The sequence below is a fragment of the Catharus ustulatus genome, chromosome 13, assembly GCF_009819885.2.
Source record: "Catharus ustulatus isolate bCatUst1 chromosome 13, bCatUst1.pri.v2, whole genome shotgun sequence".
NCBI lineage: Eukaryota > Metazoa > Chordata > Aves > Passeriformes > Turdidae > Catharus > Catharus ustulatus.
This window is the reverse complement of record NC_046233.1, coordinates 3,255,380-3,273,684: the sequence shown is the minus strand read 5'-3', so window position 1 is coordinate 3,273,684 and position 18,305 is coordinate 3,255,380. Positions and strand designations below refer to the sequence as shown.

Here is an 18,305-nt window from a genome sequence, read left to right as displayed (position 1 = left end):
TGTGTAAGGAACAGGCAACTGCAGCAGGAAACAGGACCTGAATTTAGTGCTAAATAGTGATACACTGAATAAATTATTATTAAAAAAAACGACTCTTCTTCAGTATAATTATATTGGGGTCTTTTTTCCACTTTAGGGAAGAGGAAACAGCCTGATTGGATAGATGGGAAGTGAAGCCAGGTGGATTTTTGCCCATCCTGCTGCTAAGCTGTAGGCAGAAGCTTGGGCACAACCATTTTCAGATGTTTTAAACCCCAAACGTGTGCAAATGTGTAACAGGAACAAGCAATAACACCTTGAGATGTTCTCTTATCCCTCAATGTAATAAATATTTTATTAGAGCCATAGAAAAGAATGCATACAGATAACCATAGGATACACACACAACTGGAAGTTCAAGGATAAATTTCAACCTTTTCAATATGAAACAAGGTACTGGGTACATATCTCATGGAGATATAGAACTAGAAATCAAGTGAGAGTACAATGTAAGCGCATGAAAAATGGGCAGTACAGGAACCTGGACTAGAATTTTGTGAAACAAGAGTCACCCTTTGTTGCATGAAATAGAACTATTTACTCACTAGGAACACCTGGATTTCCATGTCCCACCCACCCCCCTGTTTGCAAGTGTCTGAAAACAACACTGGTCAGCCACATGGAGAAACAACTAATTTTTAATTCATTTATAGCTCTCTATGTACAGTATATACAGCTCTTGCTTTCCTCAGCAGCACTTTGTCTCATCTGGAGCTCATCTGCCAGCTGAGTGCACATCAAGGTGTTTCTTCTACAGTGCTACCAACATTTGATTAATCCTGGTTCTCCCTTTGTAGTTCTGTGTGTTGTAACAGTATTGTGAAATGATAAAAACAAACCAGTCTTTAGGAGGAGATGCTTTATGTCACCTGGAGCAGGGATGCTGTGACCTCTCTGAAAGGTGTCTAAAAGGCTGATTTCACTGAAGCCACAACTCTACAAGTCAAATAAATCAGGCTTAATGTATTTTTAATCTACTGTCATGAAAGAAAACTCTGATTTCTTTACAACAGCAAGTCTGAAGAGTTGTACTATTTTTTTAAAATATCTAATATTGCCATGAACTTCCCAGACTGAAACACTGCCAGGAGGGCAGGAACATCATCCTTGATGGGGGAACTTGAGTATGAATGAAGAGCCTGGTTAGCAAAGGTGGGGAGGGAGATGAGGAAATGCATTTCAGAATTTACTGGTGAAGGGTGGGTGGATGAAGGTGCAAACATCCTCAAAACACAGCTGGGATCATTTCTCAGGAGCAGCAGTGGAGGCCCTGCCTCTGCCCTGCTCCAGCTGGGATTTCTTTGGGGATTTCTTTCCATCTAGAGCAACCCCCACAGGAAAATGATCCAAACTCCTGCACTGCCTTGGGAGCTGTGTCACCCTCCCACTGGTACCAGCCACACCTCTGATTTCATCTTTTCCATGCCAAATGTTATTTCAACAGTGCAGAACAATTCAGGGTTGCTGCAAAAATGGAGTTTTTCACTGTCCCTCCTAGCCCTGACCTGGCAGTGCCATCCCTCCCCTTCTCTCACACTGTATCTGAAGTATGTAGCATGTAAACTCCTTTGGTTCAAGTATTAAGGCATTTTAGATTCCCTTTTAAAGGATCTGCTAAACTTTACATGGTATTTTTACTTCAACTTACAGTGAAATATAAAGAATCTAAAAACACGTCAGGATAGAAGAAAAAACCATGCATTAACCACTGCAGTTTTTTTTTTAAAAAAGCACTTTAGTAACCAATTTTTTTTCTCCCCAGCAAATGCAAATATATCAGCACAACATGGAATTAAGGGTCAAGGAAAATATTGTTGCTAAGAAGCTGGAGACACAGAAGATACTCAAGACTGATGGAGCAGAGCCTCTTGCATCCATACCTGTGACAAAGGAAAAAATGAATTGAGGATTAAATGAAAGCATAAGTATGTGCTGTGCCACATTATTACTCTTCCTAGATGCTAAGCAAAAATTACTGTAATTTTTTTTTTCTTGAAAGCACTAGATATCTACAAAAATACAGTAAATATTTTAAAATTACAGAGGTATCTTGCAAAATGCTGGGATCATGAATAGCATTAGTGTTCTGGTTTAGCTGACAAGGTGCTGTTTGGTCAAAGGTTGGACTCCATGATCTTGGAGATCTTTTCCAAACTTAATGATTCTGTGAGCCTACTTTCAAGGTAATAGGTTGGGGTTTTTTTTTATTTTCAAAAAGGAGAAAAAGTAAAAAACTTAACATTTTTAATACCAATTTACATGTTAATTTACCAGTTCAGCAGAATGGAGTTTGCCATGCATAAGGGCATGAAGAATTTAACTGCTTTCCTTTTGACTACCTTATTACCATACAACATCTTCACATTAACTTTATTTTTTTTTATTTTTTCCCCCCCATCAACAAAGGAAGCAAAGACAAAGTGGCTGAACCTACTGGCTAGCCTGGGGATGAGGATCTGCTCGCTGCTGCTGCCATCTCCCCCCTCTGTGGTGGCTCTGACCTCGATGAGATAATCATCCTTGAGCTGCAGCCAGAGCTCAGCCGTGGTCCTGGCCGTGCTCAGCACCTCCACCCTGCTCTGGCTGCTGGTCCTGTACAGAACCTGCAACACAGCACAGTCAGCACTGCCCTGCCACCTCCAACAAACACCACTGCAGCTCTTAAAGGAGATGGGATGAAAGAAAACAGCTGGGGTTTGGTTAATATTCCATTTAAAGGAATAAGGGAACATCACTCATAGCCTTTTATTCCAGATTTAATTTAAAATAATGATAATACCTATCATACATTATTTTTATTACAATAATATGAAAGAATGGGTGGTGGGACACTGGAACAAGCTGTACATGTTCTTCTTGCCAGTACAACTCGGTGGGTAATCAGATCTTCAGCCTAAATCTGTAATTCAGGAATATATCATGTGGGATCCAGCTGTAAAGAGCTTATCAGGAACATCTCTGCTGTTCTTTAACACACACTTAGATGACATATTTAAACACTTCTACATTAGTGAGCTGATCAGATTTAGAGCAGATGCAACAGTTTGATTTCTGTCAGGGAAATGAGCAGGGCCCACAGCAGGTAAGAGGTGAAAGGGTTTAAAAATATCAGTTTAATATATGTGATAATATATAATAAATATAATAATTATAATAATAAATATAATAAATATAATAAATATAATAAATATACCTGGGCAGCAATGGAAGCTACATCCATCAGGTAAAACCTTTCTGTTTCTTTCAAAGTTTCATCCATTTGGGTAAGTGTTACACATTTAAAAAGTGTTATGGGAAGGGTTTAAATGTTCTAAGATCCAGGTGTGGGTCGGATCCAAGAGCTGGGCAGTGCCAGTTTAATATATGTGATAACATATATTAAATATAATAAATATAATAATTATAATAAATATAATAAATATAATAAATATACCTGGGCAGCAATGGAAGCTACATCTATCAGGTAAAATCTTTCAGGTTTCTTTCAAAGTTTTATCTATTTGGGTAAGTGTTACACATTTAAAAAGTGCTATGGGAAGGGTTTAAATGTTCTAAGATCCAGGTGTGGGTGGGATCCAAGAGCTGGGCAGTGGCAGCAAGGGGAGGGAAAGGGATTAGGGGACATTAATGGTGAGACACTGCCCCCAGCTCTGTCCCCAGCTCTGTCCCCAGCCCTGCCCCCAGCTCTGTCCCCAGCTCTGTCCCCACTGACCTTGTAGCCCGTGACCTCGGACTCGTTGTCCATGGCTCTGACCTCCTCCCAGCTCAGGATGACTCTGGAGTCTGTGACATTCCACACCACGTTTCCTGGGGGTTGGCTGGGTGCTTCAAACACACAACAAAAGCAGGACTTTAATTTAATTGGCACTGGTGATTGATCCTCCAGCTCAGGTAGCTGGCTGTCATTACATTTGGGATGCAGCAGCTCCAGTGCAGGCTCCTCTCTGTGCACTTTATGGTTCAGAGGATAAATTCCAAAAACAGAAGGAAGGAAAAAGCCAGAATGGCACAGAAATGTTGTTTCTGAAGCTGAAATATCTGTTGCTGGTCCTTCCTTCAATACAGCCAGACAGAAGCATGTGCCTTAGGACACAGGTGATTAATTAGAACAAACTCTAATGATGGTAACAGACAATTTCCAGTTTTAGTACAGTGCCAAGAAAAAATTCTTCACCATAGATTGTTAGACAAATTTAGTCTCAGTGAATATTCAAATTTACCCACTATGTTGATTTACTGTAAGATATTACGTAAAATATTTGAAGGTTTTTTTGTCTGTTGGTTCTTCCAACTCGAGTTGTGGTTCTGAACTGAGCCTGTGCCAAAAATGGGCTTTGGCCAAGGAAACCTGCTGGGATTTTTTGTTCATTAGCAACCCAAGCCTGTTATTTCCAAAGCAGCTGCATGCTCGGGGCTCTGCCCCTTCCTGCACCTTGGAGCTGCCAAGCTTTCAGGGAACTGCAAACCTCTTCAAACACCTCAGGTTGGTTTCCCAGAAAATGGGTCCTGCAGTGACACAAATCAATGATTAAAATCTTTTCTAAATGTGTTAAGGAAAACAATTTACTGTTGCTGTCACCTAGTGGAGGCAATTGCTGCTTAGGTGGACTGAGCTGTGCTTTGAGACTGGAGGTTCCAGCTCTAGCACTCAGAATGGTTTGGAACACTTGCATCCATTTGCTTATGGATTTTTTCCTCTTTTTCCCCTCTCCTCTTTTCAATTCTTTCACACAGGAAGTTCCCTGCCTTCTTTCCATAAGCAGCCAGATCAAACCTCACCTGAACAAAAAAAGATTATACTAAAAAAAAAAAAGATAAAAACCCTGTGAGGCTTAAAAAAATATTATTCCAAAGTCAACCAACCACCCACAGCTATTTTTTTTTTCATTATTTGTCTTGTTCTATGTACTGAGGAAGATTTAACCTGATATTCTAATAATAACCACTTGTTGTAAATGTAAGAGGAGATTGTTTCACTCCTGAGAATGAAGTGTTACAGCATGTATGAATCGTTTTCACACTGAGATATTACAGCTGAATTTCAAAGGAAATGAGTCATCCTTGAAATCCACAACAAAATATTAAGATGACATGTGGGAAAAAATGAAGAGTAATTATCTGTAAGAGCTGCAAGCCTCTGTCTGTGGGATTCAGAACTCCATTTGCTGCAGACACCAAAATCCCCAGCAATCATCATGTTCAGAACCTCGTTTGTGGCAGGTCCTGATCATCAGGACACGTCAGGAATGTCCAGGGAGCTGCAGGGATTTCTGAGCTGCTCAGGTGCTGAAAGCTCCCAGCCAGGAGCATTTCTCACAATTAGCTGATGGACACAACCCTGGTTTATTTTAAATGTGAAATAATTGTCACTTGGCATTTCACACAGCAATATTTAAATCTCCACTTGTTATTCCAGGCTGTAAATATGAATATTTCAAATTTAAAAGCAAAGATATTTTAATTGTCAAAGGCTCAATTTCAGTTTTGAAATACACTGCCAGTAGAACTGAACTATTTGTATTTCTTGACATGGCAAGAGTTTCTGAGATGTACCTGGGGGATGCAAATCCTTCACAGTGAAAACCACACCAATCACAAATATTCAAATTAAATTACAAATTGGGATTGATTACAGATCACACATTTGAATGAAAAATCAGTTTCTACTGCAGTAGCATGGAGAATTATTTCTCTTAGCAATTCAACTAATTCATCAAAATCTTCAGACTGACATTACATGGTCTTGCTCTCCTTATTCACCAGAAAGATCCATGGACATAATGCAATTAATTTTAATTTTTAATTATTCCAAATAGCAGTGACTGCCCAAGAGCCTGATCCAGATCCAGGTCACATCAGGGGCTTGTCCAGCTCTCAGTCACACACCCCAAAAGTGGGGGGAACACTAAAAAAGAACTGAAAATCCCTGAGCTGACCTGCCTGGCACCACCTCCAGCGAGCAGCCACCAAGATGATTTAATTAGAAAAAAATTCCTTTTCCCATGCCCTGTCCAGGCTGCAGGCAGTCAGTCACTTCAGCCAGTTCATGGTAATTGTGCACAAAATATATTTAAACTCTGGCAAATCTGAGCTGGTTTAGTCCTCAGTGACAGACTGACACTCATTTTTGCCTACAATAATTTCTGATAAACTAGCTAATTCCATAATATTAATGCTACAACTCCGTCTGCTCGGGGGATGTTAATGACTGTTGCAGGGAGTTTGACCCTTCAGACAGATTTAATTGTGTGTTCTTGTGCCTCTGACAGAAACACTTCAAGACTGATGACCCTGATTCTGAGCTGTATTACAATGGAAGAGCACACTAAAAATATTTCCACTTGTAGAAAAATTAGTGCAGCCTTTGACAATCTGTTCTCCAGCTTAATTTTGCCTTTGCAGCAGCAGAGTGGCCTCCTGTGCAATTTGTTCAAGGGGAAGCAGTGGACATGAAGGATTGTTTTGCATGAACTCCATGAGGTTCATTGCATTTCAAAAGCCATGCCCCAGAGAACTTATAAATATGTTATAGAACACTGAAAAATTCAACAAGTCTCTTTTTTTTAACCCCCTTCTAAATAACAGAGATTTTTCTTTTCAATTTCTCCCAGTCATTAGCAGCATAATAAAGGTTCTGTGCAGAAATCCCAGCTCTTCCTTGGCAGGATTGGGTTTTACTCACCCTGCTGCAGCTCTGTGCAGAAATTTGGGTCACTCATATCGTGATTCCCAGCAATGCCCCCTCCTCCAAGTGCTGCCACCCCATTTGTGGCTCTCCCCAGTTCTCAGGCTGGTACTCACGTGGCTTTTTGGTGGTGGCATTGACGGTGGCACTGAAGGGCCCTGCCCCAGCACTGTTGTAGGCACGCACTGCTGTGAAATAAGCCAAGTTGCTCCTCAACCCCGTAATTTTGATTGATGTTTCATTCCCTGCTGCTTTCACTCTGTTTGAAGATTCTTCTTTTTGGCCATTATTCCAGTACCTAACCTAGGAGATGAAAACCAAAACCATTTAAGGCTTGTGTGGAACTCGACTCTTTTAAGTGCATTCCTTTTTTCCTTCAGCTGGAAAAGGTAGAAATACATTCAAGTTTCAGAAATATGTTTACTGGGCAAAAATAAAATATTCTCATCCATCTGCTTCTCACACTTGCTGCTCTTTTCAGTGTGACTGCAGGAAAAAGGCAATTGAAATATTAGATCTTGCTTGAATTAAAGAATGACAAGAGGAAAAACATCACTTCATTAAGAAGGAGACAAGCTCAGGAAAATGTGCCTTATAAAGAAGTTTCTTTGAAAGTAAATGTAATTCTGAAAAAAAGTTTGGAGTTATGTCAGATACATGACTATCTATCAGCACAAGAAGCAAAACACAATATTCTGTGGGGTTTTTTAAAACAAAGATAGAAAAATTTATCCTTCTGGCTGCAGGTGGGGCAGGAAGAGCAAGATCTGGGGTGAATGTGTGTGGTTGTGCTGCAGCCTGCACAGCCCTTCTGGCCCTCTTGGCAAAGAGGAGTGGGTTTTGTTTAACAAACAGGGGTGATTCATTGAAATATTTTAATTTGCACAGACTCACCTCATAGCCCAGCAGCCTTCCATTGCTCATCTTCCAGGGGATGGCTGTCCAGGACACCTGGATGGCCGAGGAGGACAGGCTGGTGGCAGACACCCCCGAGGGGGCTGTGCTGGGCTCTGTTGGAAATCAAGCAGGGAGAGGTGACTATGGGATCAAACCTGTCCTCATCCCAACACACCTCTGCTCCCTGAGCTGCTGCTGCTGCTCCTGGGCTCCTGCTGGGACAGCTCATGGAAGGGTTTCAATACAAACAGGGGGGACTCAGTTTCTTCATGCAGAAAAGCCAATTCTTTATTCACAAAGTTCATATTTATAGAAAATATCAGAAGGCACCGTGGCAAATCTAACTGGCTAGCAATACACTGAAACTCAGTTTACTTGTTGGTAAATGGCCTGTGTGTATGTCCATCAAATCTCTCTATTTCTGCTTAGTGTGGATTTTCTTCACAGATTCTCATGGGACAGATCTTTTGTCATTGCAGGTGCAACCTAAGAATAGATTGCTATACAAACTGATTCCTCTCATTGTTTTATAGGAGGATTTATAAGCTAGCTGCCAACTTAGCTAGAACAGCAGGGCCCAAACCATATTTTATAAGGCTTTTCTTTGATGGCATGCAGCACTGGAAGGGTCTGGCTGTACCTTCCTCAGCTGAGAACACCGTGGTGACAGCGCTGAAGGGCCCCTCTCCTTTGTTGTTGTAGACCCCGACTTTGACCTCGTAGGGCGAGAAGGGCAGGATGCTCTCGTTCCTGAAGACGTATCTGGGGGTGTCAGGGGAGGTCACCACGGTCTGGATCCACGTCGTGGTGCCCAGGGGCCGGAAGGCGACCACGTAGCCAAAGCCTTCCCCGTTCTGCAGCTCCTCAGGGACGGGCTGGGACAAAGGCACGGGGGAAATCATGGGCTGGGGCAGGTGCTGGCACTGCCCTGGCATCAAACCCTCAGCCAATTCACTCTGATACTGATGCCTTACAAAGCTTTCATGTTTTCCACATTCTGCACTGCATTGGTGACTCTGAACTCCACACAAAGTGTTCCAGGGTCACACAACAATCCTTTTCCAGCCCCAGAACCAAGGACACGCTGCAGCTCCAGCCCCAGAAAGTGCAACCAGGGAATGGAGGAGAGAATCTGGGAGGGTGGGACTGCAGAGCCTGGAGCTGGGATGGGACAATGAACCCAAAATGGGAATGGAACAGAACTGATAAAAGTGTGAAACTCCTGACTCAGGGTCCATCCTGGGTGCAGCCATGGCCAGGCTCTGGCACTGCCCAAGGTCAATCCTGTGAAGGGTTTTAATAAATCCCTGCTTTATTCCTTTAACTCTGCCCAGCCTCTGCTCCTGGCAGCCTCTCCAGGCATCAATACAGCACAGCAAAATGTGCTCCCTTCAACCTATTTTAAAGTCTGCATTTCAAGAAGACAACAACTTTCAGGTATAATCTGTTTTTCTCTAAATATTCTGCTTCAACACTCTTCAGTAAATACAACTTTTCTTTCATCAACCCACAGTTCATAAAAAATAAATAATTGCTTGGTCAGCTATTAGAGAATCCAATACCACCTTCACACAGTGGCTTAAACCTTTTTCTGATGTGATTATGATTAGATAACCACACAGAGTAGTCAATGATAGCAACAGCATATTAACAGTTCTTTAAATCATTAAAAAAGGGATACATAATATAAACTGTATTGGTTAGCCTGTGCATCCAGATTTAATGGTGGGAAAGCAAGAACTGCAGATCTGATCTGCAATTCTTTGGCTAAACCACCCCCCTTCCCTCTTGCCCTGCCCTCCTGCCTACTTTTTAGCATTAACATTTGCTGGAGAACAGAAGCAATCCAGCCAAACTGAACTCCCTGGGGATTTCCATCCAGCACAGGACAGTGACAGAACCAAGGGCAATGTCCAGGGCTCTCATCACACATGGACAGAGGAGAAGCTGCTGCAGCCAGGGACATTCAGAGAGAGCAGAAAGAAAAGAAAGAAGTTCTGTGAAGCAAACTTCTCCCCAGCAGACTTACATCCCACGTTATGACCAGCTCAGATCTGCTGCCTCCTCCCCCACTGACCTCGGACGGGGGAATTTCGGGAACTGTGGAGAGGAAATGCAGAGATGTCTGCAGGGAGTGGAGACAGGAGAACACACCACATCCCCCCATGCATGAGTTCAACCCATATTCACACTCCTTCTGCAATCAGGGGAATGTTTCTGGGGTAGCAGGGGCAGTTCCCCAGCCCTGAGCCACTTTTATCCTTCCCTGGGCCAGGCTGGGTTTCCCCTGAGCACCTGGAGAGCCTCAGCAGCTCAGATTCCACCAGGTCTGCTGTGTTTAGGGACTTGGAAAAACTGGAGACAAGCTTCATTTGTCTAGAGTGAACTCAGGGAATGGCCTGGGTAGGCAGAGAACCCAAAGATCATCTTGCTCCAGGCACTTTCCAGTAAAGCAGTTGCTCAGAATTCCATGCCCTTGAACACTTCAAGGGGTGTTATGCAGATAAATTGGGAAATGGCCTCATTCCAAGTGAGCTGGGGTTATAATTGATGGGTTCTTCTGAGCCACATGCTTGTTACATGGAAGGTTTCACTGATCAAACACCAGGAATGACAAGTCCCTGTCAAAATTAACCTCTTTCCATCCATTAATACCTTCAGACTCTGCAGCGCTGCCTGAACTGGCAGATTTTGGCACAGTAAATGCAGTTTAAATAGATTTAGATGTTATGCTTCTGTGATGTTCAGTAAAGCAACACAAACTGTCCCACAGCTCAATGGAAAAATATGAACAAACTTGTTACAGGCTTTTGTATCAAATGGCAATTCCAGGCTTGTTTGCAAAGAGCCAAAGACATGAACACTCCTTTTCTTTGTCAATATTCAAGATTCTTGAATTAAAAACAAATAGAAGGACCCACTAACCTGCCTCTTCAGTTCTTACTTTTTCTGAGGGCAAACTAGGCTCTCCACCTCCTATTTTGTTACTGGCAACTACACGAAATTCATATTCAACCCAAGGATTTAAATCCACTACTGTGCTGGTGAAGGTTTTCCCGTCGATCACATCCGGAACTAGGGAAGAGAAAAGGAAAATGCAGCTCAGGAATGATGCCAGAGGCACTGCCACAGGGCTGAGCTGGGAGCTGTGCTCACCTGTGGTGGCTCTCTGCCAGCCCACCGAGAAGGGAGTCCTGGTCTGGATGCTGTAGGTGGTGACGGGGCTGTGGTTGTCTGTGCCCTCCTGCCAGGAGATCTGGGCTGTGGTGTCCGTGACCTCGTCCACCCTCACCTGCCCAGGGGGCCCAGGAGAGCCTGCAAGGGATGCCAAACAGATATTTTTATTATTTTTTATTTTTTTTTCCTGCAGTAGCCTGGGAATCACTTCCAGCAGCATGGATTTTTTTTTTTCCTTCCTTCTTTTTTTCCTGTTTTTTTTCCTTCCTCAGGGATGAGGAAAACAATTCAAACTGAAATAAGAACACTTATAATTATGGTTTTGCACCCACTACACTTAACTGATAATTTCAGCCTGGAATACTCTCAAGGGCAGAACAGATGACTGGATTTTGGTTTTTTTCACCAAGAACCTTTGCTCAGCACATCCCTCTGTCTTGCCAATGTCTTTTCCTTTAGTCCTAAATGTCCTCTTCAATCTACAGATACATCTCTGTAGTCTGGAAATCTTTTACCTATAACTTCTTTACTGTAAAAGGCACTGGAACAATTTTTCAGCAGGAATACAGTCAGAGAAAATTCCTGCTGCCTTCTGGAAAATCCTCATTCTGGGCATTTCCTGGCCAAAATGCTGGGTTTTGTGTCACCTGCACCAGGAAATGGGGTAGAAATGGGTAACAGTGCATTAACAATGAGAAGATATCTGAAATATTTTAAAATATACTGAGTAAGTGCTCATTATGTAATGTGCTTTTCTAGATCAAAGCTTTTACCTTGCAATAAATGTAGCTGTAACATCAGCAAAGAAAGCTCCAGTTCTGGCTGAACTGTGAGCATTCCAGCTCGGAATGAAAAGCAATAATTCTGCATTATAAGCTTTAAACCCTAGGACAAAGCCTCTCCTGGGCTCTGGCAGAATTGCCCATTTCACAGCAAGGATTCTGGAGTCCCCAGCACTTCAGTCTGCAGAGGCAGCAACTCCAAGCACCTCAGTGAGCTCCTCTTGGCACTGACCTGAAGGACTGGCAGTGAAAAGAGATGTGAAGTCACTGTTATAACCTCCAGCTCCTCATTTTTCTGAGAAAAATCAGGCTTTACCTGTAATTCTCCCTAGCTGCAAGTCAGAATGACACAATTCAACTCACAGCCATTCATCACCCCATTCAAGCCATGGATTGGTTCTTTACCCTCCAAGATCGGCTGTTTCTGGAGTTATTAACACAAAATAAGGTGGGAAAGGAGCAGGGCTGGGATGTGTCCTCACCTCTGACAATGAGCTCTGCAGCAGAGGCCACACTGTCCACCTCTGTCTTCACCATGCACACATACTTCCCACTGTGCTTCAGCTGGATGTTCCTGATCATCAGATCCCCTGAGGCACTCTGGGGAATACAGAACAGTCATTAATGCAAATACACCTCTGTGCAGTCCGGTGTTTTCTCTGCAAAGGGAAAAAAAATCCAGCAAAAACGTGAAGTTGTTCAAAAGCTGCTCTGCAGGACAGCAAATTACTGCTCATCAGCAGCTCCATGACTGTTGTCTGGGAGCAGTTTCCCAAAAAAACAGGAGGTAACGTCCTTTTTTTGAGAGGAATGAGCTCCAACATGAGGAGCTCATACTGGGAAGCATCTCCTGCTTAGAACCCCCAGTAACCTCAGTGCCCTGTGACCATTTGTCCCAAAACCCTAAAAAGAGAGAAATGTGTTTTCTGTGACCATTATCAACTTAATGTCTAGACAAAATTAATGGAGTTTTGATCTAGAACTTGTAAGTCAAGCCATGAGAGATTTTTAAGACTAAAAGACAAAGTTGAATTCAGTCCATTCTCCAGGTTATTGTGAGAACTTTGATTTAAAGGTTGTTCTAGGCTAAATTTCCCATTTTACAAACCCAAGTTCTACTCTTTGCTATTCACTGAATATTTAATCTTTAGTCTTTTTTCCCATTGTTCTCTCTCAGATCACAGCATTTGTTTTTTTCCTGGATTATGAGGAACAGAAATAAAACTTGAATGGAACTGTAACTCCCTTTCACTTTAGGGCTCTTTGTGCACTGTTTGTTTTCCACACCACTGAACAGAGAACCTGATATTAAACCTTTGCTAGACAATGTCCCTTAAAAAAAAAAAACAACTCCTCTTTGTGTCAGCTGAATTACTGCCTTAACTCAGTTCCAGTTGAATTTTCCAGGTGAAAAACACCTCAGTCAGATTTTAATTCTTAAATTTTCATTTTCTGGAGAGGCAGCACTTTCTTCAAGGGCAGAACCCTAATTTGTGGGTATTTTCAGCTACTTTGGCCACTGATCCATTGGCAAACAGCAGTTTGGGAGAAAGGCAAAGACACCATTTTGAAGCTTATTTTATTCTTGGAAAAAAAACCATGAACCTTTCAAAACATTTGGTTATTTTTCTTTGTTTCAGCATTCCAATGTCTCAATTCTTTACTCAACACAAGCTGAAGCCAATTCTGCCTGATTCCCTTCCATGTGTGTGCCTGGTCTTCTGTGAAAGCACAGATGGAAGTTGTTTGCAGGACAATTCAGTGCTGATTGCTTACAATAAATTAGAAGTTGAGTCAAAAGCAATCTAAAATCCATCTCCTTGATTGGGAGTGGATATTCAGGGAATGCCCAACACCAGCAGTGAATGCAAGCAAATCACGTCCTGCACAAACTGAGCTCAGCAAACTCAATTTGAGACATCTCCACAAAGGGGAGGGGAGCTTCAAATAGAACAGTTTTACTCAAAATAGCCCCAGCAGAATGCTAGCATGACATTTAAGTTTTTTGTGGGATTTGGGAAGTCTCAAGGGGCTGGGGAAGCAGCAGGAGGCTCCCCTGCAGCAGGGACCACTTTTTTCCATGGGGTGTCCCATTCCTGCCTGGTGACACCAGCTTTGGCAGGGTGGACAAGCCCAGGTGAGGGTGAAATCTCCTCCAGCCCTCCCCCAGCTGCCTGGAACACAAACACAGAGTGCCCCATGCTGCTGGAATTCCTCAGGCCTGCTCTGGCTGCAGAACAACCCCAGCATCACCAGTGACACTCAGGTTTGGGGCAAAACTGCTCAAAATTTGGGCATCTGGTTGGTCTGCCATGCTCTTTAATAAATCACCTGGATGAGAAAAAAAAACTCCAAAAAAAGCAGCAAGACAGCCTCACATCCCACAGATTTCCAACTATCTGGAAGATCAGGAGATGATCCCAGAACATCCCAATAACTACAGGATGTCAGAGACTCAGTCCCCCCAGACATGAGTACATGGAAATCTATCCATCAAAAAATAAATATTTCCCAGCCAAGAAGGCTGAAGTTATTTTTGCAATGATATTTTCATTTAATAAATACACACTGTACCTACTGAAGGCTTAGAACATATTTAGGATTATTTACTCATCATGACCTGCATGTAACTCTAGACTGAATTATTCCACTGACCTTAATGTGATACAAAACCCATAAAATATTTTCATGGATCTCTTGGTAACCTGTCAAGTGTTCTACAAACGAGATCAAATTCCTCTTTACACAAACAACAGCTTAAATAACCAAAACCCCTGAATGTCTACAGTCTGTAAAATCCCTCATGACGAATTGCTTTGTGTCTTTGGCTCCTTTGTCTGTCATTGTTGTTTTTCATGTGATCTTGAGGAAAACCAGGTAGAAAAGGAGGTAAGAATTTAAAAACTTAAACACAGGGCACAGGAACACTGAGTGATGGGCAGTGAGCTGGGCCAAGGGACCATTTCCTCTTTGACAGAAGAGGATTCTCAAGAAATAAACATCTTAATTTTTGGTATGAGGAAAAGAAGAAGTTTGTGCTGGGGGAAGGGAAGGGAAGGGAAGGGAAGGGAAGGGAAGGGAAGGGAAGGGAAGGGAAGGGAAGGGAAGGGAAGGGAAGGGAAGGGAAGGGAAGGGAAGGGAAGGGAAGGGAAGGGAAGGGAAGAGAAGAGAAGAGAAGAGAAGAGAAGAGAAGAGAAGAGAAGAGAAGAGAAGAGAAGAGAAGAGAAGAGAAGAGAAGAGAAGAGAAGAGAAGAGAAGAGAAGAGAAGAGAAGAGAAGAGAAGAGAAGAGAAGAGAAGAGAAGAGAAGAGAAGAGAAGAGAAGAGAAGAGAAGAGAAGAGAAGAGAAGAGAAGAGAAGAGAAGAGAAGGAGAATATTTTCAGCTCACCCCTCCAACCTTCTCGAAGTGAGAGGCGTCCCTCTGCAGCTCTGTGAGGGTCCCATTGAAGTACCAGGTGAAGCTGATGTCCAGCAGGGGATCGTGCTGCACCTGGCAGGGCAGCACCACGCTCTCCCCCACGGTCACATCCATGTTGGAGGGTGCCAAGGTGATCCTGGTTGGCTCTGCAGGGAGCACAGATATTGGTTATTGGGTTTTTCCTCACTGCTGAGCTGTGCCTGCCTGCTCTCCCCCCTGAGATGGGATCACTGACAGCCACTTCCAAAGCACAGCTGGGCTGGGGATGCTGCCTGGAGCTTTGTGTCCTTGCATTGCCCAGCAGGAGCTGCTGGAAAGGTGAATTGGAGCCTGCTGGGTGCAGCCAAGCAAGCTGAATCCACAGGCAGGAATTGCCACCCCACAGCTGCCTGCTCTCAGCAATCCCACTGTGCTCTGAAGCAGCAGCAGCCCCTGGGCAGATGGAGAGGTGGGAGTGAGGGAAGAACCTAATAAACCCAGAAACTGGAGGAAATCCACTTAAGGAAGAACACACTGGATATTTGGGTCCATACATCACACAGAACATAAATAGTGTCATTAAGAACAGCTGTTTGTTATTCCAGAATCACATTAATGGAGAATAATTTCAGCTACTGTAAATACTGTAAAAATAAAATTTAATTCTAGGAATTCTTTGTGTATAATTCTATTATTTGTATATAAAGGGACATGAATCATTTAGGAACACAGGCTGAAAACATGAAGCTGTTAATTCACTGAACAAAATAATTCTGTTTGGACCTATGAGATATACAGGATATGTAATGCAGTGGGATAGTAGATCATTCTGAGTTTGGGAAATCTTTCAGGTATTAAAATCTTTGAAAAAGAACATTATGAGACACGACATTTTTAGATAAACTTCACAAACTCCTGGCTCTTTTCATCCAGTATCTCAAGCAGCAGCCAGGAAAGGACGACTTGGAAGAAGGATCCCTCTGAACAACAATTCTGTGTAAAATTTGCTTTTGAAAGACTTTTTTCTCCTGCCTGTGGAGCCCCTGAATGCTCCCCTGCAGCTGGAGTTTCCACCAGATCTTTTTCCATAAGCAAACAGCATTTAAACCTCTTCTGGGCAAAACAGATATTCGACTGGAATATAAAATTACCTCCAAGATTTTTTTTTTTTTGATTGACATGTTTTTTTCATAACAAATTAAAAACCCCCACGAACTTAAAAGCATAATTGCACTATTTAGTGTTTAGAGAAGTGAGAGGAGGGAGGGAAGTGTTCAGAACTCCCTCACATCTCAGAAGTATCTCTGTCAAAGAGATAATCCCTGAAAAATCCCTCAGTGCCTTTTCAGCTAATAAAAGAGCTGTTACAGCTATCCTTTTATCTTTATACATTAAATAAATAACTTCTCACACTCCTCACGCTGTCCCAGCTCACCCACCTGTGACTCTGAGGCTGGTGGAGCCCCTGGCTGCTCCAAACTGGTTGGTGGCCAGGCAGGTGTAGCTGCCAGCATCGCCCTTGGTCACGTTGGCAATCCTCAGTCCTCCATCCTTTAACAGGGTGACCCTACAAAATCACCAGAACATTTTAAAAGGCGCAGCTTCTGCAGACAAAACTCTTTCATACTTGGTGTTACCTCTGACATATTAAACTGTGTCAACTATTAAGAAGAAAATGAGCTCCATGCCAGCTGAAGCCAGGACAATTGCCAGCCTGGGCTTTGAAAATGTTGTGACCATCCACTGACAACACACAACAAATCTGAACCAACCACGTATCACTTTAGAAATATCATTTTGGACACCAGTGGAACCAATTTTTTAAGAGATGTGGGTTCATGTACATGTGTCTAAGAGAGAAATCCCACATGAGCTCCACCTTTTTCAGCTGCACCAATTGAAACAGGAATAATTTTTAGCCCTTGTGTTGTTTACCTCAAGCAATCTTGCACAGCAACTTAGAAATAACTGTGATTACCATGACAACTCCATGGGATTGTTCATGAACTTCCTTTGTGGAAGGACTTGCAGGACAGAAAATTCCCTTCACCCCACACCACCTCCCACAGTGAGAGCATGGAAAAGCAGGAAGGTGTTTATAAAAGATGTGCACAGAAAAAAACCTGTGGGATCCCAGGACATCCCTCTGGATACCCTGGAAGGTTCCAGACCCAGGCAGGGGCTCAGGAGCCTGGGCACAGAGCCCAGAACCCCTGTGCCTTGGATTTCAACCCATGGGAAAAATTACCACCCTTACATGAAGAGTTACAAGTCACAAAAAATAAGTAGAGTGTAAGTTAGATTATTACAAGGTGAAAAAGTAGGTTTTTAAGATTGTTTATAATAAGGGTCTGGCGTCAGGATGGAGGAACCTGGGCGTGTTCTGTCCTTCTTTCTCCTTCTTCCTGCATCCATCTTTTGGGTGATGTTGGCACTTTTAGATTGGTTTAGAGCAGAACCAGACTGTACAATGTAAGTGATAGGTATTGGAAGATAACTGTAAATAATGTTTTGGTAGTTTATAGTATAAAAAGATAATCCCAGCCCAGGGTGGGCAGTGCCTGGGGCTGAGCTGCTGAACAGACCTGGGCTGGGCAGGGAAAGAACTTTGAGATGAGATAAAATAAACACCTCTGGAAACAACAGAAGAGTCTCCTGACTCTCTCTGGTGCTGGGGCTGGGACACAGAGACTCTAAAACAGCACAGGGGGTGGGCTCAGGCACCACCAGCCACAAAAACCCCCAGCCCTGGCAGGGACAGAGGAGCAGCAATGTCCCCACAGCACAGGTGACATCCCAGACAGCAGCACTGGGTGCATGCACAGGGAAGGCTGATTTGAATCCCTCTCTCCCTATTTCTTCTCCTCCCATCTGTTCTATCCACTAAGACAACCTGCAGCAGCAAAATAACTGCATCTCTATAAACATGCCCACAGTGATTTACAAAAGGCACACATTTTCCTGATATGCCCAAGTCAAACGAGCTTCAGAGCTTTTCTCTCCATCCCATCACCCCAGGTGGGAGGCACCAAACTGGAGCACAGCCCCTGGCTGATGCTGATTTGGAAATGCCCTGAGCTGAGCAGCAAACAAAACCTCTCCAGGCAGAGCTCTGCCTGCATTAGCTGGAGTCTTGCTCGGTTTTCAGGGCAAGTGCCAGCTGAAAAGGCAGAAAATGTCACCAAAGTCAGCACTGCCACCCTGCTGCCCTCCCTCAGCAGAGCTGGGAGGGCTCTGCCTGCTCACTCATTACCCTGCTGCTTTCTCAGTACAAGGGGAATGAATTCACTGCACACCTCTGCTGCTCTCTGTATTTTCAGCACTGCTGA

General features: G+C 43.2%; 1 protein-coding gene across 2 annotated transcripts in view; it reads right to left on the bottom strand.

Annotated features, from left to right (window-relative positions):
- Window positions 1-299: 299 nt before the first annotated feature.
- LOC117002490 (contactin-3-like) overlaps window positions 300-18,305 on the bottom strand; it is a 98,935-nt gene continuing 80,929 nt past the window's right edge. For both annotated transcript variants that reach the window (XM_033071656.1, XM_033071657.1), the window contains 12 exons: window positions 16,416-16,543; window positions 14,968-15,143; window positions 12,063-12,180; window positions 10,778-10,936; window positions 10,547-10,696; window positions 9,651-9,721; window positions 8,262-8,496; window positions 7,619-7,734; window positions 6,841-7,027; window positions 3,752-3,864; window positions 2,474-2,642; window positions 300-1,919 (listed from right to left, as the gene is read on the bottom strand). In XM_033071656.1, coding sequence (XP_032927547.1) covers window positions 1,816-1,919; window positions 2,474-2,642; window positions 3,752-3,864; window positions 6,841-7,027; window positions 7,619-7,734; window positions 8,262-8,496; window positions 9,651-9,721; window positions 10,547-10,696; window positions 10,778-10,936; window positions 12,063-12,180; window positions 14,968-15,143; window positions 16,416-16,543 — 1,726 coding nt within the window. In that variant the 3' untranslated portion in view covers window positions 300-1,815. The remainder of the gene's footprint in view (window positions 1,920-2,473; window positions 2,643-3,751; window positions 3,865-6,840; window positions 7,028-7,618; window positions 7,735-8,261; window positions 8,497-9,650; window positions 9,722-10,546; window positions 10,697-10,777; window positions 10,937-12,062; window positions 12,181-14,967; window positions 15,144-16,415; window positions 16,544-18,305) is intronic.